Source organism: Ostrea edulis, chromosome 1 (assembly GCF_947568905.1).
Source record: "Ostrea edulis chromosome 1, xbOstEdul1.1, whole genome shotgun sequence".
Classification (NCBI taxonomy): Eukaryota; Metazoa; Mollusca; class Bivalvia; order Ostreida; family Ostreidae; genus Ostrea; species Ostrea edulis.
Window position 1 is genome coordinate 51,027,691 of NC_079164.1, and position 24,169 is coordinate 51,051,859.

At 35.5% G+C, this 24,169-nt stretch overlaps 1 protein-coding gene across 2 annotated transcripts in view; it reads right to left on the reverse strand.

Annotated features, from left to right (window-relative positions):
- Positions 1 to 24,169, reverse strand: part of LOC125650909 (Golgi apparatus protein 1-like) — a 59,415-nt gene that overhangs the window by 23,941 nt on the left and 11,305 nt on the right. The window contains exons 6-13 of one of the 2 annotated variants that reach the window (XM_048879492.2): positions 23,926 to 24,109; positions 22,104 to 22,342; positions 21,186 to 21,307; positions 17,745 to 17,846; positions 7,340 to 7,538; positions 5,918 to 6,061; positions 3,029 to 3,181; positions 2,611 to 2,724 (exon numbers count right to left, since the gene is read on the reverse strand). In XM_048879492.2, coding sequence (XP_048735449.2) covers positions 2,611 to 2,724; positions 3,029 to 3,181; positions 5,918 to 6,061; positions 7,340 to 7,538; positions 17,745 to 17,846; positions 21,186 to 21,307; positions 22,104 to 22,342; positions 23,926 to 24,109 — 1,257 coding nt within the window. Of the gene's footprint in view, positions 1 to 2,610; positions 2,725 to 3,028; positions 3,182 to 5,917; positions 6,062 to 7,339; positions 7,539 to 8,543; positions 8,704 to 17,744; positions 17,847 to 21,185; positions 21,308 to 22,103; positions 22,343 to 23,925; positions 24,110 to 24,169 lie in introns of both variants that reach the window. The other variant, XM_048879494.2, reaches the window with a different exon arrangement.

The window sequence follows — 24,169 nt, forward strand, 5'->3', positions numbered from 1 at the left end:
TTGTTTTTGGCGCTTCAATTCCGATTATCGATGCTATTTTTCATAATCAATTGTCGCCTGTACACTAATTAATATCTAATCTGAGATTCATCTGACTGATACCGTATTTTGCCGAATATAATACGCAGTGGTGTTTAATACGCACCCCCCACTTTGAGCCTAAAAGTTGGTGAAAAAACGCACTTCGGGTGTATAATACGCAGCAAAAATTTTGACCAAGCGGTAATCTTTATTTTATACTTAGTGTTAATTTTCACTTAATATTTTTGCAGAAATAATGAATTCTAAACAACGCGCAATAATTTGCAAACTTTTTGAGATGAGGTCTACATCGCGGTAATCTTCAATGAGAATCTTCAGGGAAATATCAACCCGGACAAGCCTGTTCATTTCAGCAAAGCACAAGATTTTGTAGCATTAAAGTCTTAACTGACTCAATATTTCCTTTGTTGAAACTTAAAATCAATCAAATAGCCGATGTTATAAAAATAAAATTAAACAATTAAACTATCCCTTATTTTACTGTAATCAACACACCATGGTAGGTACAAAGATGCAAATTATCAACTCCTCGTTAACTACAATGACTATTAAAATGTGTGAAAAAAAATTTTGTTAGGTATTTCTTTACCCGGAGGGGGTATCTAACAAAAGCACAGTGTACACAACAATGGCTTCGTAAAACACACGCTTTTACGCAAGAATAGTTATTTCAAAGATTCAAATTAGTATTTCATTAAAAATTAGGCCTATTCATAAAACTTACAGTAAACTAACTTTTAGCAAGTGACAAAATTATTTTCCAACAATTTTAGCACGTGACAAGGCATTATTGTGTACACATGCTTTCAATAATGGCGGCATGCGATGTAATGAATAGTCAGATCCAATGCAATTTGATTGGCTGTTTGTTTCATGATAATTGAATTATTTAGATATTGTAAGTATATATATCACATTTTCTGCAATTTTACGTTTCTGTAGTAATTTTCTTGAGGTCGAATTTTTTAGTTAATAAATAGGTGAACGTGAAAAGGCGTACAGTATCCGAGGCCTTGGTCTTTGAGTGAAATATTACCCTACTTAATCGCCGAGTTTCATCTGGAAAAAAAAGGTCAAAAACCTATTGTGGTATATAATACGCACCCCTTTCTGGCACAAAAATATTCTCTAAAAAAAGTGTGTATTATATTCGGCAAAATACGGTAATCCCGCTTTTATATCGAGACATGTGCGGGGGAGAGTCAGAGTGGACTCCACATTGAAAAGTGGGAATTCAGTGACACCAGCTAGTGTGTATGCTGCACATATCCATAAAACTAAATAGAAATAATCCCAAAAATAATAAACATTATTAACTACATGTAAATACCGATTATATCGATCATTGATCGAAACAGTTCTTCTGATTATGACCGATTATTGATTATGAAATTTTCCCGATTTTTCAACACTAATTCTGCCCAATCTTTCTGTTTTTGATATCTTCACAATAAAATACATTCAATTCATACAGTTTTACTAACCAGCTGGTGGTGTTCTATGTGTAGGTTTACTGACCAGCTGGATGTTCTATATACAGTTTTACTAACCAGCTGGTGGTGTTCTATATACAGTTTTACTAACCAGCTGGTGGTGTTCTATGTGTAGGTTTACTAACCAGCTGCTGGTGTTCTATGTGTAGGTTTACTAACCAGCTGGTGGTGTTCTATGTGTAGGTTTACTAACCAGCTGGTGGTGTTCTATGTGTAGGGTTACTAACCAGCTGGTGGTGTTCTATGTGTAGGTTTACTAACCAGCTGGTGGTGTTCTAAGTGTAGGTTTACTAACCAGCTGGTGGTGTTCTATGTGTAGGTTTACTGACCAGCTGGTGGTGTTCTATGTGTAGGTTTACTGACCAGCTGGTGGTGTTCTATGTGTAGGTTTACTGACCAGCTGGTGGTGTTCTATGTGTAGGTTTACTGACCAGCTGGTGGTGTTCTATGTGTAGGTTTACTGACCAGCTGGTGGTGTTCTATGTGTAGGTTTACTAACCAGCTGGTGGTGTTCTATGTGTAGGTTTAATGACCAGCTGGTGGTGTTCTATGTGTAGTTTTACTAACCAGCTGGTGGTGTTCTATGTGTAGGTTTACTGACCAGCTGGATGTTCTATATACAGTTTTACTAACCAGCTGGTGGTGTTCTATGTGTAGGTTTACTAACCAGCTGGTGGTGTTCTATGTGTAGGTTTACTGACCAGCTGGTGGTGTTCTATGTGTAGGTTTACTGACCAGCTGGTGGTGTTCTATGTGTAGGTTTACTAACCAGCTGGTGGTGTTCTATGTGTAGTTTTACTAACCAGCTGGTGGTGTTCTATGTGTAGGTTTACTAACCAGCTGGTGGTGTTCTATGTGTAGGTTTACTAACCAGCTGGTGGTGTTCTATGTGTAGGTTTACTGACCAGCTGGTGGTGTTCTATGTGTAGGTTTACTGACCAGCTGGTGGTGTTCTATGTGTAGGTTTACTGACCAGCTGGTGGTGTTCTATGTGTAGGTTTACTAACCAGCTGGTGGTGTTCTATGTGTAGGTTTACTAACCAGCTGGTGGTGTTCTATGTGTAGGTTTACTAACCAGCTGGTGGTGTTCTATGCCTGCTTTGCATTTCTCATTCATTTCTCTTTTGTTCTTGTTTCTTATCAGACAGTCCATGATTTCATCTGAGTCATCTCCTTCACCATCTTCATCCTGCTCAATAAACATGGAAAGACAAGATATTATAAAATGATGAGAATGCCTGCGTTTGTGCATAATCATGTTCTATACTTAGTATATCAATATGTTCATAAAACATTCAAATTTCACACTATTAATGAAATAAATGATAAACCTTCAGATCTGTACAAACATATTACTGGATTATACCAAATATGAAGACATATACTGTACAAATCTTTAAAAATTTAAAAACACAATTTTCTTTCATACACTGACCAAAATTACAAATTTATTTTGCAAATAAGATTTGATTAGAAGGACATGAAAAACATACGGTGTCACAGAATTTGTTAATCATTGGGGTGCAAGCCTTCATCAGAATGATGTCCAGCTCTGGCATTTCATCTTCATCCTCTGTAAAGTTCCCTATGACATCCTGGCACTCAGCCTCTAAACTGTCATAATGTTCTTGTAAACACTGAATTTCCTAAAGAAAATATTATAAAACGGATTTAAATACAATATAGATATATCATTGTTAACATTTATTCAAGACTGATTAAACATGTGAATTGCCAAAGGGAAACCCGATTGTGACAAGTAAAATTCCTGAATGGTGATGAGGAATATTTTCGAGCGACGATGATAAACATTTGAGGGTTAAATGACCAATAACAATTCTGAACAATGAGTAGCATTCCTGAGTGAAGATGAGTAAAGGATGTTGTTTTTTTTATTGTTAGTTTTGAGAATTTTTCAATCATATAGCAAGTTTCCTGAGTGATGATTAATAAGTGATAATGAGTGACATTCCCGAGTTTAAAATAATAGGCAACGCGACGAGCTCGCCCTAATGATTGCACATGTGAGTCATGTGACTTGCTCTTCATCAGATGAAAAATTACGGAGAATACCAAAAGTGCACTTTAAAAATGTTGCAGTCACTACAGAACTTCATAAAAAAAACTTGTAGATAAAATAAATAATTTGGAAATCACCACAAACATTTTTAAAATCCACACAAGTTTTCACATACATTTGTTCGGTTTTTTTGTTTTTATGATAACTGCTTGGTTTGGAAAAAAAAAGTTGAAGCTAGCTATGACCTCACAATGCACTGTTTACATCAACTGTGTTATATTTCCCACATTAAGGAGGTATGCTACACCAGAGAAATTTGATGTGGATGAAAAGTGGAGGATATGTACAACAATATTTAGAAGTTAAAAATTTTCAAATTTACTTAATTTTGTCAAAAAATACAGTTTTAATAGAAAGTAATCTGGAAAAAAGTTAAAACCCCTGCTGGACTTGAACATGCGACCTACAGTTCAGCAGTCGGTATTCAAACCTACTGAGCTACTTGGCTAGGTATTGAAATTGAAAAGGAAAAGTCAAATATTGCTGATATCGATTTTTTCATCCATGTTTTTACAGGAAGTCAGCCATTATGACGATGTAGAGTACTACCTTAAATGAATAGGCGGATTGAATGCTTAAAGTCATGTTGCAAGATGTTAAAGGTCTTCACTGGTCTCAATGGTCACACCGTAAAATAAAATTTAAATAATATTCCTAAGTCATGATGGGAAATATTTCTTGATGATGAGGAATATTCATGAGTGATAAGAATAATATTCCTTTGAGTAATAATGACTTACAGCAAATGCAGGGAGTGGTCCTAAGGACAGGGCTTGAAATTATTGCCCTCCTGACTGTCTGAGTCAGTCTATTTCTGAAGTGGATGGAGACGAAACATCATACGATAGCCCTACTGTCCAGCTTATCTTAACAGCCAGTAAGGGGACTAAATATCATACGATAGCCCTACTGTCCAGCTTATCTTAACACCCAGTATGGTGACTAAATATCATACGATAGCCCTACTGTCCAGCTTATCTTAACAGCCAGTAAGGGGACTAAATATCATACGATAGCCCTACTGTCCAGCTTATCTTAACAGCCAGTATGGGGACTAAATATCATACGATAGCCCTACTGTCCAGCTTATCTTAACAGCCAGTATGGGGACTAAATATCATACGATAGCCCTACTGTCCAGCTTATCTTAACAGCCAGTATGGGGACTAAATATCATACGATAGCCCTACTGTCCAGCTTATCTTAACAGCCAGTAAGGAGACTAAATATCATACGATAGCCCTACTGTCCAGCTTATCTTAACAGCCAGTATGGGGACTAAATATCATACGATAGCCTTACTGTCCAGCTTATTCTAACAGCGAGTATACAAGGACAATTGACACCAAATTCATTCCAGTAAAATAATAAACATCACAAAACTGAAGCTCAGGACTGGTAGATTCTGAACATGGCTGGCAACTTTTGAGTAAACCCAGCCATGTGACTGGATCATTTCTACTCTGCTAAGGGTTGCTGATGTAGCAAGGCTCTAAAGATAAGGACAGAGAAAATTTGAATGTACACATATGTCCAACGAATTTTCAATGACAAAAAGAGCCTCCCATAATCATTACAACCATCTTTTCTGATCTCCGAAATTCATATCTCATTGACTTGAGACGAACTTACGTAGATTATTGTAATTTCATCCTTTTCTTGAGGCTCCCTGCAGAATGCAGTGTGCCACATTAGTCCTAATATATAAGAATATGTAGGCCCTAATATTGATCATAACTAGGACAAGATCACGGATGTGACATCAAAGTCTATGTTTTGACATTATAAAACAACATGCTGAGGCAGATCTACTCTGGGGGTTTTTTCAGCAAAAAAAAAATATCAACCATTCTTGAGTTTCCAGTTTTGATTCCATGGTATACTTCATGTCATTTTCAGCTTGATTAATCATAGGTTTTAAATAGATCTCAGTGTGTCATTACTGATAAAACAAGATGTTTTTGTGAAAACACTAATGCCAAAGTATGGCCAATCTCAAAGGTCAAGGTCATGAGATCAAAAGTTTTGGTATGAAAAGAAAGGTCTTGTCAAAAGGAATACACATGTCAAAAATGAAAGTCCTATCACCACCCATTCAAAAGTTATGGCCAAGGTTAAAAATTTTGTGGATAAACTATATGCCCCCAAGTCTCCAATTACAGGGTTCATGAAAACCGGGGATGAGGTGGGGTAAAACATCTACATTTCATTACAAAATGTGATTGCTTTGATGAAAATTAAGGCAAATTGCAACTTTTCAGGGGGAGGGGTTTGGGGGGGTTAGTTTTTAAAAAAATCCTACTTGGTTTGCACCAGGGTCATCAGCATCTGAGCAGTACATCCCAAGGTCCTTGAGACAAGCTTGCTCGATCTCAGGTTTCAGCTGAACTCGGTGAGCTCTCTGTCTCATGACTCGTTTGATCTCAGACTTGCACTGCTTGGAGACCTGTGTCATCAAATAATAAAGAATGAAAATAAAAAATAGAGGATTTGCTGTCATACCTCACACACAATAATTGCAAACAAGCCCACAATTTGAAATATAAAATTTTTATTTCCAGTAATACTGACAATTCTGTTCTTTTAGTCAGACTACATAAAGCCATATATTCATTCACATTTAATCAATTTGAATAATTCGATTCTTATGACTTTGTAAAGCAAAATAGAAACCAGACATTTTAAATAAAAAATAATGATATCCTGGGTTATTACAAGATTCCTGATATGCAATATGAAGATTGACAAATTTAGTTTTTACTATATTATATCAAATATTAAATACTAGCACTAAATAAAATTAATAGTCTGAACACTTTTCACTCCACAATTCATCCACATATCCATCCATGCATGCAATTTCAAACCAACCCCTATCATGCAACAACACATGTTGATTGGAAGACATAATTTTCACCAACACCACAGTCAAATGATGACAAAAGTTAAACCTGTATGCCAGCTAGAAAAAAAGTAAGACGGAATGATAAACTGATACCACCTTTGTAAGCAGGGCAACATAATTCAAGCTGTATCACATTCCTAAAAATCGCTACTTCATTGCTGTTAGGTGAAATTAATAGCAATCATTGGTGTGAGGATTCTGGTCCAAAACACATATCAAAATCAATTAACAGATCACAGCCTTCAGTAATCAATCCTAATTAGATTCTTCTCAAGGAACATCTATAACAACCAAACAAACAAAACTACTCAGTATTACAACACTGTTTGCTAGTCGTTCATAATGAAACAAAACACATCAGTGCTTGCTAGTCTTTGACAATCAAACAAAACACCTCAGTTTTACCATCATCGCTTGTTTGTCTATAATAAATCATCCAATACAATTCATCTTCTAGAGACAGCATCGTCCTCACAATCACTAAAATAATAGTAATTGAGATAATGAACTAATACAGTCACACAGACACAGCACCTCCTCACAGTCACTGAGATAATAGTCACTGAGATAATGAACAACTGATACTGTCACACAGACACAGCACCTCCTCACAGTCACTGAGATAATAGTCACTGAGATAATGAACTGATACTGTCACACAGACACAGCATCCTCCTCACAGTCACTGAGATAATGAACACCTGATACATGTAATGCCACAGAGGCAGTGTTAACAACTTAATAAACAGAGACCTCCAGATCCTAACATAAGACACTAGACCAGATTTCATGTCTAAGTCGAGGATGATAAACAGTGACCTGTATCCCTTTCTGTGCATTGGACGAATCTCTTGTATTCCCTTTCATTTTCTTTTCCTGTTTAAAATGTCTGAACAAACATGCGATGACATAAGCTGGTCTCTCATCATCTTTGTGTCGAGTCTCAAGCCAATCACCCTTGATTCCGCAAAGCTCCCTGGCATTGCGCCGACATTTGCTGAACAACTGGTGGTCCAATCTGTGGGGTAAAACATCCCATATTTGCATAATTAAGCCTCCTTACAGCTCTGCCTCTGTGTCACTGACTGTATCCATGGTGAATGATTTATAATGGAGTAGTGGAAATTGTTAATAGAAGCATGCAAGCAGATGATAAGCATAAAGCTTTGTACAAGCAGATGTGCACAGCAGACAAGTTAACACAAAGTACTAGTATTTCATGCATGTAGTTTGCTATACAAATAGTGGAAGGGTTAACAAGTTAAACACATCTATACTACTCTACTTAAAGAACAAACTTCATTTCTTGGACAATCATGACATTAAACTGAAAATACATGGATTTTTTGTGCGTCTCTAATTCAATTAATTATCAAAGATAATAAGTTTTTTCGAATACCACCCTGGTATGGTTTGGATCTTATAAAACACCTGCACGTTTCTAGAAATTTCTCCAGCACAGTGATAAAATAAGAACCTAAGTACTTCCTGTCGTTAAAACTTTATACATCTTTCAAATATTTCTAAGATTGTAAAGTGCAGTGGACATTCTAGCGGGAGTTAATGGAGTTTGAAACACATACTTTTAGTTGGAAAATCTTAAATTAAAGAGGGTTACTTTATGCCAGAATGGGGACTGCAATCCTCCCTCTGGGACAGAAAAAGTACCATCTAAGATGCAATATCCTCCTTTGTGGTTGGGTGTGAAGAGTCAAAATAACAAAACAGAAATTTACCCCTTCCAAAGAGCTGAAGTAATCTTTGTAAAAGCTGCTAAGAACAATTAGAGCTTGATAGAGGATGATTAGTGTTTAAAAGGACCTGGGTTTACAAGGCAACATACCCAACATACAAGTACATCAGGGAGAAACTTGTAGTCAAAAACTCTCGTAGCACACATATTTACAGACAGCAGGGTTACTCACGCTCACCTAGTGAGACAACCTTTTTTTTAGTGTACATGCATTGCCTTGATGTCAAACAGTACAGAACACTGTGGGAGCATTTTTGTTGGGCACCTCACCTTCAAACCATCCTCATGCTGCTTCATGTGGCTGTATAAACAGGGCATTATTAAGGGTCCTATATCAGGCTTCATTGAGTCGGGATTGGCCCAGTCTTTCGGAGCCGAACAAAGTTTCTCGGCATCTTTATGACATTTCTTGTATAAAGCTGGGTCAAGCCTGGAAACACATGTTTGGATTAAGTTGTTTATCTTATGATTATAATTCTTGTCTTTTATTTAATCATTGTAGGTCTACGGCAATTTGTTCTTCATTCCACTGATACTGTAGAGGGGAAAATAACTCATGGTGAAAATATTCACTGACACATCTGCGAATTCAAGATTTCTTAAAAAGAAGTTTCATTATTTTTTTAGTATACTAAGACTATTTGAAAATATCGACATTTTCAGTACGAAAGAAACCTAACCTACAAATGTTGCTTTCTATAATTACAAACTATATTTCATTTATTATACGCCCGTCTTTAGATGGGACGTATGTCTGTACGTCCGTCCGTCTTACCGTCCGTCCGTTCGGGGTTTTCTCTTTATAATTTCATTTCCCTTTCACATATCATGCTGAAACTTGCTGTGTAGTTTCTTTGTGGGTCACTCTGGATCATACTGCAATTTTGATTCATTTCGACCTTTTTTCCAGGAGTTTTGCCCCTTTATTTGGAAATGATTCTTATATGGGGGGTACATAATTTGTCCGCCCTACTCCTCCCACAGTTTTCAAGTGAGAGCCTTCTTATTTTGTGGAGTGTTTGTATGGGTATTGAAGATGTGCATGTGGGATGGATTTTGATTTTCTACAATTTTTGAGAAAATTACAAGTTGTTGAACTTAGTCTATTTAGAAATTAATATTCTATGAAGGGTACAGAATTTGTCTGCCCAACTCCTCCCACAGTTTTCAAGTGAGGACCTTCTTATTTTGTGGAGTCTTTGTATAGGTACTGAAGATGTGTATCTGGTGAAGGATTTTGATTTTCTTCCATTTTTGAAAAAATTGCAGGTTGTTGAACTTGGTCCATTTTGAGGAAATCTCAATTTTTAAGCCAAGACCCTTTGTTCATATGAAAGTTTGTCACAGCCTCATGATGGCTGATACTACCTGAAGCAAAGTTATACAAATTATAGCACAAGAAAAACACCCTATGTAAGCATTTCACAGGCATATTATGTACCGTTTGCGGTACTCTTGTTTATTATTGTCATGTATTTTTTTAATTTCTAACTACTCAAATCAGTATTTATTTAATGGTTTTATCTTTTAATCACCCCATTATTATGCCAATTCAATTTAATTAGTAGATTATCACCCAAGGTCAGCAAAAAATATGGGGCGGGTGGGAGGATTTTATTTTTTTATTTTCATTTTCTGACAAAAATAACAAAGACAAACGAGTTTTTCCCCCCAACAGATGCGCATCATTTAATGCCAGATGGATATCAATCTATCATAATGCTATTTTCACAGACTAATTCCAGGGTAAGCTTTAATTTCAAACAGAAATATACCTAACTTCTTCAAGATTTACACCTGTAAGAACGCGAGAAATATTCCGGAAATCGCAAGTTTCGCAAAATAAAAAAAATCGGGGCGGGTGGGGATGATAATCTATCAATTAAGTTGAATTGGTCTTATCAAGTTTGAACCAACTATTGGTTTTTGATCAATCAAAACACAAGCGGCCTCCAAGCTGATAATAGGCCCCTGCGAACATTACCTCAGGGATTAATCACCTGATAATGTTTTAATGTATGTTTTACTCCATGTTCTTATTTCTCTGTCATTTTGAACTTTACAATGACAAAACAAAACATCTCTTAATATAACTGACATGAGCATGATGAAACCAACACTGATAAAACAAGCATTCTGAAAGTATTGCATAAGCAGTACATGTCCCCTACCGACGCCCCCACTACTTGACAACTGTACTTAATATTCGAGAGAACGTACATTTGATGTTTGACCTTGAACTGTGACCTGATACATTGGTACCAAGTCACCATGTTTACCAGTATCGAATTAGATTAATGTTTTGTTCATAAACACTCCATTGAAACACAACCCCGATTCTGATGAATGAAAAAATGTAAAATATAAAAAAGTTTCAAATGAATCCACAAAAGCATAACGGAAAAAAGTCTGGAAAACCAATGGCACAGACTGACAGACAGAGGGACAGACGGAGAAGAAAGCTCTAGTCCTCCTTCAGCTTTACAACCAGTAGGGGACTAACATGTTATCTACTTGCCATGGTCAACTAGCATGTCAAGTTTGGATTGAGCAGAGAGCACATTCTATCTAAGTATATCTACTATAGTAGAGACTATTGAAATATTGAATTATATTTGACATAACAAAATACCACACATGAACTTTGCTCAGAAATATCAATGGTAAGAATTATATCTATGTAAAATCTGACTTAAGTAATTCCCAGTTTATAGTTACTAAGTCTGGTTCTAGCAGAACTCAAGGAATGAATAATATAATACTAAATGCTAGCGCATTCTGTAGGATAACTACTTTTAACATTGTGCCAAGTCTGGTCACACTGGGCATGCAACCATTCTAGGAAAAGAAGTTGAAAGTGTGGAAAGTCAAATCAACATACATACATACATAAAATGTTGTTCATATAAGGTGCACTTAAACCCGATCTCCCTTGAATTAAAATGTTCTAGAGTTGCAAAGTTTATTTGTCCAGAGATTTAATGCATTACAACCAGACACAAAGTTTGTTCTGATGGTTTCTCTCGTATACTGCACAGTATGTTGGAGACAGTTAAGATATTTCTTAACAAAGAATGAATACCATGAGTTAATAAATGATACGCTCTGAGGGAATTAGGCAAAGTTACAACATATGTTGGTGAAGTGTTCATAAACTCTCTAACATCCTAGAATGCTAATGAAGATTTTAAAAAAATCCAAAAAGTTGCCAAAAATAATTCACAGAATCAAAATCTACTCAGAAAAGTTAACCAAGGCTGTATTAAGTATCAGTTTTAGAAGTTGTACCAGTTACTCTGAAAACCCTTTGGTATGAAGCCAGTCAAATCCACAGAGTGAGATGTCTGACTAGCTTGTGGAATTTATCTTAATACAATGTTCCAAATGTTTATTAAATTCTACATTTGTTTTCATCAACTCCATAGTCGTTTGACAACCTTTATGCAATATCCCCAATTTTTTTATAAACTTTGAATGAAGCATAGTATGAAAGCTTAAATCAATTTCAAAACAGCACATGCTTTAGCAGAACATTACAAATACTATATTTTTGAAGCTGATTTTTTGTTCAGTTTTACATGTGGTGGTCATACAAATTTTACAGGAGATGAGTTTGAGCATCTGCATTCGATTGGTTTGCAAGGCAAAGTGGAACAATGCTTTTTTCACATATGCAGCCCTTTTTTGAAGTACAAAACAAAATCTTTGGGTTCTACTCTAAACCTTTCAGAGGGCTTATAATTTCTGTTGTCTTAGCAGGTCCTACTACCCAGTGGGGTGAAAACATTTTGGTAATGACTGCTTCCACATCAGATATCATGACAAAAAGAAATCACTTTCTTTTGGAGGATCTCCCCCCCCCCCCCCACCATTTTCTGGGTATGAGATGCAAGTTTCTAAGTCAAAAAAATACCATACATTAGGCCTAGATAAAAAATATTGCTTGTTTCCGCCTTTCCACCATTTTTTACTTATTGGTAATTAGTCTCTTACTTTGAAACACTGTCAAGGGAAATAACATAACAGATTCCACAAATCTTATCCAAATCTTTCTAGGTTAATAAACGAGGTCTCCTTTATTCAACTCGATACTTTTTCCTTGCAGTGTAAGTTGCCAGAGTATAACAGCTTTTGAAAATAATGCAAAAAAGCTCAGGAAAAGGATCAGAATTAGTTATTACAGGTATATGTTAGGGACATGAAACATTAGAGAGAATACAATTTCAGCATTGAATAAAAATACATAAATTAAACATATTGAGATCAGTGAATACTAATCTCCAAATTCATTAATTAATCTCAATTTATTTTACATGATAAATCATGTTATAAGTACTATTTCAGGTTCCGAACAGATCAATAAGATAAATCATGTTATAAGTACTATTTCAGGTTCCGAACAGATCAATAGATTGAAAGAGATACCTCACTGAACATAAACTGAATGTAACAAACACTGTTACAGATGTTCCTCGAGTGGCTCTTATAACAATGTATTCAATCAGTCGGCAGTTATCATATATCTAAAATTTCAATATATACAGGATTCAGCATATCAGCATATGTCCATGTTCTTGAACATGACAAACAATTGGAAATATCAGAACATACCTACATTTTATTGCAAATTTCAAAGTGTTTCATTGAAAAATAATAGGATGTAAGCCCCCCCCCCCCCCCCCCCCCCCCATTGGAAACGCAGTGGACATGCATACCCAAGCATGCATATGAAATTCTACACTTTTCATTTTACATATACATTTCAATAGACATTTATAAAGTATATCTAAATTACAGAATTCATATCTGTGAATATTTAGAAAGTAAGATACTTTAGATTTAGTGCACATGCATGTGTGTTGTGCTTGCATGTAATGCCAGCCTGTTGTCCGAGACTCTAAATATACAACAATATGTTCAATAGCAAAGCATTTTATTTAAAAGGAAACCTCAGTGATTAATGAAAGGGCTTTATGAAGAAAAGTGCAGGTACGTGCAGATTTACATTGCATGTTTCACCATCCAATTTGCATTAGATTTTATAATATATATCAGTGATGTGAATTCCATTTCTTCAATTTAAAAGAAATGGTAGGTGTTTTGGTATTAGCCAATCAGAATATATGTGCAGGTGCATTTGTGAGAATTTTTGGTTCAGTGGTTCTTGAGAAGATGTTTCAAAGACACCACCCTCTTTTCACTATTTCTAATTATCTCTCCCCTTAGTAAACTTAACTGAGCCTTTGATTCATTTGAGCTAAAAAGTTAAGATAATTCTGAAAAATGCCTGTTAAAAAACACAGTGCACTTCCATATACAATCGTGCAGAAAGACAACTTTGTTCTGCGTATCGACAAATGATGTACAATAAGTTCACCATCCCCAAAATTTCATCTCAATCCCTTGGACACTAGATATGAACAGGATCAACACTCATGCTGCAAAATACACCCATCCAATATTCAGAACATTCAAATAAACCAAATCTTTGGTAAAAAATTGGCTGAGTGTGTTTTGTCAGCACTTTCTTTAAATATTGAAGAGTATTAATATAATTTTAGTTCTAAGAAGACTCTGTACTATTTTTATCTGACACATTGTGATAATTGATGGACAGAATCACTGTGCCATGCCTCGTGTCTATACAGGTGTATAAAATGGTGCAGCAGAATAAAATAAACAAAAACAAAAACTAAGATTGATCTCACTGCAAAAAAAAAACCAAGAGGCCCACGGGCCACATCGCTCACCTGAGTCACCTTGGCCCATATCTGAAGACTTTCCATATATATTTGCATGTAAAACCTTAGTCCCTATTATGGCCCAAACTACCCTTTGCAAACTTGAATCTACACTATGTCAGAAAGCTTTCATGTAGATGTCAACTTCTTTGGCCCAATGGTTCTTGAGAAGAAGATTTTTAAAGCTTTTTCCTATATTTGTATGTAAAACTTTGACCCCCCCCCCCACTTGTGGCCCCATCCTACCCCCCTGGGGCCATGATTTGAACAAACTTGAATCTGCACTATGTCAGAAAGTTTTCATGTAAAAATCAGCTTTTCTGGCTCAGTGGTTCTTGAGAAAAAGATTTTTCCTATATATTTGTATGTAAAACTTTGATCCCCCTTGTGGCCCCGGGCATCCAACCCCCGGAGCCCATGATTTGAACAAACTTGAATTCAGGGATTTTCCACCCTGTTGTAGGGGGCCGAAATTCGGCCCCATTCCCAATGCAAAATAGTAGTATTTTTTCCCAATTTGTCTACAAAATTTCCCAATTCAAGTCAAATAAAAAATTGTCTTGTTTTGCAATATTGTCATGGTGAAAGTGGAATGATTCAATATAATTCAGCAGCACTACCATCATAGTTCATTTCATAAAACACTCCAGAAATATCGGCAACTGTTCGATAAATCCGAATTTCCTCCATTTTTTTTCTTTGCTATATTGTTGCTTCACTTATTGTACCCACTTCCTTAACCTATCTGAGAGATATTAGGTAAATATCATATATATTTAGAATGTATTTTCAGTGTACTTTGTGTGAAAATAATTGTTTTAATCTCTGAAGCAGCACACTTCGTTTGGAGAAATTGTGATATTGTATGCTGCATTGTATAAAGCAGCATTAGTTCAAATTTAGCTTACTTTTATCATTAATATTAACATATGTACATTTAGAGATATATTTACTTTACAAAATGATTTCAATGGATATGAAAATATAACTTCCCAAGCCTGGTGTTTTTCCTACTGATTGAACAAGTATATTGGCATAGACAGTATCACAGAGAGTTTCATGATGAACTAGATCATGATTTGAAAAATAATTTATATATGGTTAGGCTGTTTATGTCAAATTTCAAAGCAATACAATATGTAATTGAAACTCCATGATTAAATCTAAATTTAATTCAACTGTAATTGAAAAAAAATCCATCTAGTATTCAAAAGTATAAATACACAATATTATTAGCCATGAAATGCAAGTAAAATGGGGAAAATGCTGTCTATTTTCTCTTCCTGATATTTTTGAAGAACCATCTGAGAACTAGAAGCTAGGGTCACTTGGAAATTTGAAAGCTGGTGTTCCGTCAGTCCATGCATCATTGAAAAATAGGTTTAAGTGTCATTTAACCCTGATTGCAATGAAAAACAGAATGTTATGATAAGAAAAACTTCTATGAATGAAGAGAAAATGTTCATCTTTTTATTGAAAAAAAAAGCGTATTTTAAGAAATATGTTGTAAAACTGTGAATTTCTAAAATTCCCAATTTGGACAAAATGGCGTTAAAATTCCCAATTCTAAAGGCCCAGTCCCCATTCCCAAAATGGTGTGGAAAATCCCTGTGAATTTGCATTATGTCAGGAAGCTTCCATGTAAATCTCAGCTTTTCTAGCTTAGTGGTTCTTGAGAAGAAGATTTTTAAAGTTTTTCCCTATATATTTGTATGTAAAACTTTGATCCCCCCTTGTGGCCCCATCCTACCCCCGGGGGCCATGATTTGAACAAACTTGAATCTGCACTATGTCAGAAAGTTTTCATGTAAAAATCAGCTTTTCTGGCTCAGTGGTTCTTGAGAAGAAGATTTTTCCTATATATTTGTATGTAAAACTTTGATCTCCTATTGTGGCCTTATCCAACCCCCGGGGCCCATGATTTGAACAAACTTGAATCTGCATTATGTCAGGAAGCTTTCATGTAAATCTCAGCTTTTCTGGCTTAGTGGTTCTTGAGAAGAAGATTTTTAAAGTTTTTCCCTATATATTTGTATGTAAAACTTTGATCCCCCCTTGGGGCCCCATCCTATCCCCGGGGGCCATGATTTGAACAAACTTGAATCTGCACTATGTCAGAAAGTTTTCATGTAAAAATCAGCTTTTCTGACTCAGTGGTTCTTGAGAAGATTTTTAAAGATTTTTCCTATATATTTGTATGTAAAACTTTGTGGCCCCATCCTACCCCCGGGGGCCATGATTTGAACAAACTTGAATCTATATGTCAGGAAGCTTTCAGGTAAATTTCAGCTCTTCTGGCCCAGTGGTTCTTGAGAAGAAGATTTTTAAATGACCCCACCCTATTTTTGCATTTTTGTGATTATCTCCCCTTTGAAAGGGACATGGCCCTTCATTTGAACAAACTTGAAAGCCCTTCACCCAACGATGCTTTTGGCCATGTTTGGTTGAAATTGGCCCAGTGGTTCTGGAGAAGAAGTCGAAAATGTGAAAAAGTTTAACAGACAGACGGACAGACAGACAGACGACGGACAAAAAGCGATCAGAAAAGCTCACTTGAACCTTCGGTTCAGGTGAGCTAAAAAGTAAGTCTTTCATCCGATAGGAGACAGAAACACTTTACCATGTTGCACAAGTCTAAATTACACCAATTCTGAGTTTTAATTCTATAACACCTTTAAAACTATTATGGATATTACCGAAAGGTTGTCAAACCACTGGTTCGCTCTTTTAGTGGAACAAGATTGATTATATGAGCTTGTCTTTGGATAGTTTAGGTGACATTTTAGGTCAAACAATACCGAATCTTTAACCCCCTACATATGGTGTATATCTGAAAAATTTATCAAAATGATTGTAAATTTAAAATTACTTCCAACTGGCTAATGGGATTTCTGGCCAGCAGATAACTGGTATCAACATATCAGTCTTGCAATGATACCGTGCATGTGTCAGTTTTCAAATGATAGATGTGATTGATTGGAGTACTGTACATGAGAGTAAGAAAGAACATTGGAATATTTACCCTATGAATATGGATACGTACTAAAGTCACCCTGGTGGTTATAAAATGTACCAGTGTACCAAATTATGCTCCCTCCTTTTCAAATGGGGCATAAAAATACTAATAAAAAACAAGGTCCTCTGCTGAAGATGGAAGACCTTTTTAATAAGAAACAGAGTAAAAACAATATGCTTGGGAAACAAACAACCAGTTATTGTAACAGGACTAATTCCACCATAGAGATCCATACTTGAAATAACAATACTTGATAGTATGCCTGATTTACATACTTAATGACTTAAGCATGAATGTCATTACAAGCAAAGCAGCGGACCTAACATGATTTCATCATCTTAATGACCTATGACCTTGGTGATATGACCTCGATTCAAGATCAGAACATACCCAATGCTCAGGAGCAACAACATACAACAGTTTGAAATAACTAAAAGTAAACATGGCAAACCCAATTTTGTGACAGAGAACTGGAGACATGATTCGTAATTTTTTTTTAACTTTAAGAACACTACACAGGTTAATGTGACATCATTTAAATTTTCTTTTGGAGGGAGATTATTCAAATAGTTGTAGAGATACAGGAGTATTCTCTGGTGTCTATGAATAGAAAAAAGATGGACAAAGTGATTCCAGTATTGACAAACAAAAAGACAATAACAGTATCTCTTTCAATCTTCCGAATCATCATTAAAGGCCTCAGAATGAAATTACCTGAAGTCCCTGGCCACGAAGTACTGTATCTCCATCAGCCTCTCCTCACATTCATCAGTCATGATTTCAGAGTCTAGGTGGTCCATCAAACAGCTAACTATTCTATAAGTAAAATCATCATCCACTGAATTTTCAGTAAATCATTTTATTCTAGCTAATTTTGTCTTACTGATCTTAACAAGAGGTAGGAGTCACAATGCTTGGTTTACTTTTAGATAGGTAGGATACAAAGCTCTGTCAGGTTCTTATTGTGGCACCAAACACATCAAGAAGTTTTTGAAGCAGAATAATTTTTCACACTGAAGGACTTTCTTAAGAATTATACACTGGCCATGAAAATAGAATAGCAATACACCCCTCTACATCCCTACTACCATACATTGATGAAAGGAGAATTTTATACAAAGGGCAAATCAAGTTCTTCTGTAGCTGTTGACTAGCAAGATACACAGCAAGTTATATAACAATATCTAAAAGTAACGCAGAAAACAGAGCAGAAATAAATATTATACTAGAAAACACACATTTCTTTTTTGTGGCTCTAGACAGTTTGTAACAAGCCTAAGAACTAGACAGTTTGTAACAAGCCTGATAACTAGACAGTTCGTAACAAGCCTGATAACTAGACAGTTCGTAACAAGCCTGATAACTAGACAGTTTGTAACAAGCCTGATAACTAGACAGTTTGTAACAAGCCTGATAACTAGACAGTTCGTAACAAGCCTGATAACTAGACAGTTTGTAACAAGCCTGATAACTTGTAAAGGATCATACCACAATAAACAATTTTCATATTTCCAAATGTTTTTACACAAATCTATAAGAATACAGTTGGCAGTCACATGACAGAGCACATTCTGCTGCAAGGCAACATACAGTACCCACAACGTTATTCTTGACATTGCTATCGTGTTCTATCGTGCGTGTATCCTATCGTATCGTGTTTTGCGTTTATCAGGTCTATCGTGTATCGTGTTTTGCGTGTATCAGGTTTTCCGTTTATCGTGAAAATCGTTTATCGTGTAGCTTCGGAAACTATCGGGATTGTATATCAAATCTAATGAAAAAGTACAATACTTTTTGAAAGCTTTATTCGTTTTGTTAAAGAAGCTATTTTTAGAAATCGAGAAAAGACAATGTATTTGAAGAACATAAAGCTGTCGATTTTAAGGCAGAAGAAGAGCTATTTGTCTGTCCAGAGAGGGTGAAAATTTATCACAATTTCATTCTAAGTAATACGAAAAGTAGGCAGTGGTTTGCCGAGCAAACCGGGGACAGTAAATTTGAAGCTCCTTCATGTACAGTTCATAAACATTTGCTTGTCTAGAAACAATTATTTGTAATTAATACTAAGTTCCGATTTGAAAGGAAAAATCAATAAATTACGTTGTTTATTACATATGTTTTAATAAAGGCTCGTTTTCTTCTGATTTTTTTTTTCACCTGTGTCCTATTTATATACCCACCATTGAACTTGTGTGCAATTGTGTATCACCCGTGTTTTGACTGCAACATTCTCAGGGACATTGTATTTGACACATTTAGAATATTAAGTTTTAAAGGGTGCAAGGGTGTTGCATCTCCCAAAAGTCTGCCCAACTGGGCACGACTCGGTTGTCATCGTTGTTTTTTTTACTTGTACTTGTACACTTGTACATGTACCTATAATCGTACGGGTAGATATTGGAAATTAATACGGGGTTTGATGATTATTTGTATTTTTTTTTTACATACTAAACACAATTTTTTTAAAGTGTTTCAAAATTGTGAATTTAAAAAAGCCATGTTTTATTTATTTTTATTTTTTTATAGTTTATTTATTTTCGTTATTAAGATGTCAATTCAAATACATATGTTCCAATTACTTAAGAATATCAATCATTACTCATTGTGTAGAAATATCTAACGTATGAAGATTTGGTGTGATGCAGTGGATCTTTTTTAAAGCGGTCATGATGAAAATAATTGTAATTGTTGAATGACCGGTGAACTTAGAGCTTGATGCAAAATAACCCCCTCCTCGCTACACACAAAATATTCCTTGGTTTATTTCACATTCAAGATAATAGACATTAGAATTAGAGAGCTACTGAAGCATGATATCACTACATTATATTACATTTAATTAATTCACTATATAATTTATATATTAAACATTAGGTGACAATTACAATTTTAGAATCATTGGCTGGGAAAATTCAAATAGATATCAAATAATGAATTAAATACCGTATACAGTTTAGTTTTCTGATTATTGCTGTGATGGCGTAAAAATTGAAATAAAAATATATTTTTTTAAAGTCAACCGTGTATTAAAGAAATTATACGTTTTAGGTGTATAATGAATATTGAAATCCTTCAGAATTATTACCAACATAATGTAATTATGTTGTCGGTATCAACATTCCGTTCTGTCTAAATTGATTCTAAATTTACAACATTTCTATCAGGTTTTCCGTTTATCGTGAAGATCGTTTATCAGGTTTTGCGTTTATCAGGTCTATCGTGAAGATCCTTTATCAGGTTTTGCGTTTATCAAGTTTATCATGCATCCTATCGTATCGTGCGTGTATCCTATCCTATCGTGCGTGTATCGTGTTCTATCGTTTATCATGTCAAGAATAATGTTGCGGGTACTGTACTAGGAGGGGGCATTGAAGATTTGATATTGGTGCTAACCTAGTTGCAATAATGTAGCCCTCTCTGACTTTTTTTTTTGGAGAGGGCTACAACTCCTTAGGATTTCCGTAATTGTGCAGATCACTCCTATAACACTTTCCAACAGTTTCCTAGTCAATATATAAATTTATGAGATGCAACTTAACAATTTGTGAGGCTCTATTCTACTGATTTTAATAATTTTGATATATTCCAATTTCTTGATTCATATTGTGCGCCATGTTTGATGTACAGAAGCTGAACTTCCCTCCGGTTGCCTATGCCCATATAAGATAGTGTTTAACATCAATGGACGAGTACAGAGGAAAAAGTGATTTCGTCGATATTGAAAAGGCTTAAATTTGATATCAAGTTAAAAAACAAACAGCAGAGTGTAAAAAAATTTCTGCCACTATACCATTTTCCTTTCTTTGTCGGAATGGCTCGAGTAACTATATTTTCTCACTGATTGTCAATGTTCAGGTTTTTCAATAAATCTACCAACAAGATATTATGATAGCAAGCATGGCGGAGCAGACGAAGAATTTTGCATGTTGTACATGATATTTAATGAAAAACACCTTTATTAGACATGCCCAAGGGTCAAGTTGGTACTCTTTTTCAGTGTAAACAACATTGGAGACAAATATCCGGAGCTTATTACAGGTTATCCATGAAAATATTTTGCAACATTACGAAGATCCTATGGAATTGTAGCCCTCTTCCGAAAACATCAGAACAAAAAAAATCAGAGAGGGCTGCATTATTGCAGCTAATGCTAACCTAGCATCCCCTGGCTGTATGTGTTTACATCCTTGTTGTACCACAGGCTCACATGCCCTCTGTAACACCCGGTCCATCCGATAGTCACCGGCAGGGTCTGCTTCCTGAATCAATGCCTCCAGCTGATAAAATGAAACTGCTATTGTAAATGATCTTACATGAATAAAACTTCAGTGTATCATATCAAAACAGACAACTCCAAATGACATTCCTACATTAGTTTGTGAGACTATAATCCATGTACCTTGGTTATCATCAAATTTCAATGACAAAAAATTCTTCAAGACAAAAAATCAATATATGCACCCAAGGGGTGCATGAGCCGAGTTGGGATACATTGTAAAGTCAGGAATGATGTGGCATATTTATAATTGTGAAGAACTAATTTCAGTTTTAAACTTTTTGAGTTACTGTCCAGAAACCATATTTGTCTGAAGTTTTCAATCTATTTTTGGTCACTGTGACCTTGACCTTTGATCTCCAAAATCAATAGGGGCCTTGCTTTGCTGGTATTCAACAATATATCCAAGTTTCATTCGATTCAAATTCAAAATTTTCGAGTTATCCTGAAACCAAATTTTTTTTGGAATTTTAAATCTATTTTCGGTCACTGTGACCTTGACTTTTGACCTATTTTCTCCAAAATCAATAGGGGTCTTCCTTACCTGGTACCCAACAATATTTCAAAGTTTCATTTGATTAGATTGTTAACTTTTCGAGTTATCATCCGGAAACCAATTGTTGACGCCCAACCGCCTACCCACTCGCCTGCCCGCATCACCAAACCAATAGCCGAGTTCAACTTCGTTGCAACTCGGCTAAAAATAGCAGTATCATATACTTTTATGCACCAGCTTGCAGTACACATATTCAATTATGAAACAATACAAATTCAATACTATTTATTTTAAAACTTACAGCTCTTTGACATTTCGGCGAGATTTTTGATTCCTTATTGTGTGCTCTGTCTCTTGTAGGGCGTGCTAAATCCATCAAACAGTGAATGGTTTTACCCCCTTTCTCTAGTCCATTTTCACAGGATTCTGATATCTCCGTCTTGCAGTCTGTTAAAATCTCAGGACTGATTGAGTAATCCTCCATCAATTCTTGTCGAAGTTCAGCCATTTCAGCTTGACACTCTTGACTTATTTGTTGCTCTTCAGAAAATGAAAACAATTCCAATTACTGTGGAATCAACATATTTCTTGGGGGCTTAATTTTTGTGGATTTCGTGGGTTCTTGTATCTTACAATTTTCAAATCACAATGAAATACGCAATTTATACAATTTTCCAGTGCACATTCATGGGGGCAAATTTTCATGGCTTGTAGAGATTTTGCTGTTTCACTGGGATGTAATTTCCGTGGCTTGTAAAGATTTTGCTGTTTCGCTGGGATGTAATTTCCTGGATATGATTATGTGGAAATGATTCCACGTAAGTTTAATACAAGAACTACAACGGTTTTGTAACCTTTTTTTTTCTCTATGTGAACTGTCATGTTCTGTTACATCCAATGAAAACGAAGAAAAGATAATGATACCAACAACCTAACGAACCAATACACTACTTTTTTCCCCCATTAGACATATATATCTCTATAACATAAATGCTACAGGATACAGGGAATACCCAATTCCTATCATACGTATAATTCTAAACATTTTGTCATTTGGGTTCAACACTACATTTCAGAGCTTTTAATTGTAAGTTCTCAGCAATATTCAAGTTTTTTGATAGGTGACTAACAGGTCAAAGTCATCGTCACAAGGTCAATAAACCAGGCATCATTAAAACGGGTCTACACATCAAAGCCCTCTCACTTATATTGTTTTGACTAATAGTACCATTGTGGTTCCTAAGGAGATTTCCAATATACTCCTATGTGAAATTCAAAACCCTTTTGTTGCTATCCCTCCAGGACATAGAGGGCATTTGACTACCATTTTCCACACGCTGGAAAAAAGGACAATTTTGAAGAGAATGATAACCAGATCTCTTGGTTGTATTAAAATCACTCTGTTGTATGGTCTCTTTGCAGGCATTGCTGCTCTTATGATTTACTACTGTGCAAACAGTACATTTTATGAATAAGACATTTGTATATATTGTATGCATTTCTAAGCAGAACTAAAAGAAGAGGCCCATGGGTCACATTGCTCACCTGAGTCACCTTGACCAATATTTAAAGATTTTCCCTACATTCACATGTAAAACTTTTATCCCTATTGTGGTCCCAACCTACCCCTGGGGGCCATGATTTTTACAAACTTGAATCTGCACTATGTCAGGAAGCTCAGGTGAGCTAAAAATCTGAAATTTGATTTCAAATTTCTAATGAAAGGTCACTGATACGGTCAAATGTGTTCAAGATGTAATTAACGCATATGAACACTAGTGAATGTGACCCAAATGGTCAATCAGAAATGAACTAAATTTTTTTTAAAAGAAATGTGAGGTCGAATTCACATTGAAATTCAATGTTGATAATATTTGGGCATAACTCATGTTCTCAACAAGATGTATGAATCTGTGAGTGAAATTTGATGAAGACATCTCCTATATTTATTCAAAAGTGAGCTATGTGCAAAATGTATGGAAGATGGCAATCTACATGGTGGGCATACATATTGCAAAATATATTCCAAAATTTTTGACAGAAAAATCACCAGAATCTTAACTTGTCAAATAATCCAGTGTACTGGAATTAAGTACACAATATTAAATATTGTCTAATTTTACCTGTTTTAATAGCATTTTCTAAACACAATAAAATGTTGGCTCTCCGAAAGTCTCCCCCTGCCTCTGTTTGTTTCTTGTAACAATTGTGTTCTTTAATGTCTCGGTGACAAGCACTGTAGAACGTCTTCTCTACCTTCACATCTTCAGCTATAAGTCGCTGTCTTATTGTCAACATTTCCTTACACTGAAATAAGCAACAGTATCAATGTACTATTCTAAACTGAACAATACCGTGAAGCATTGT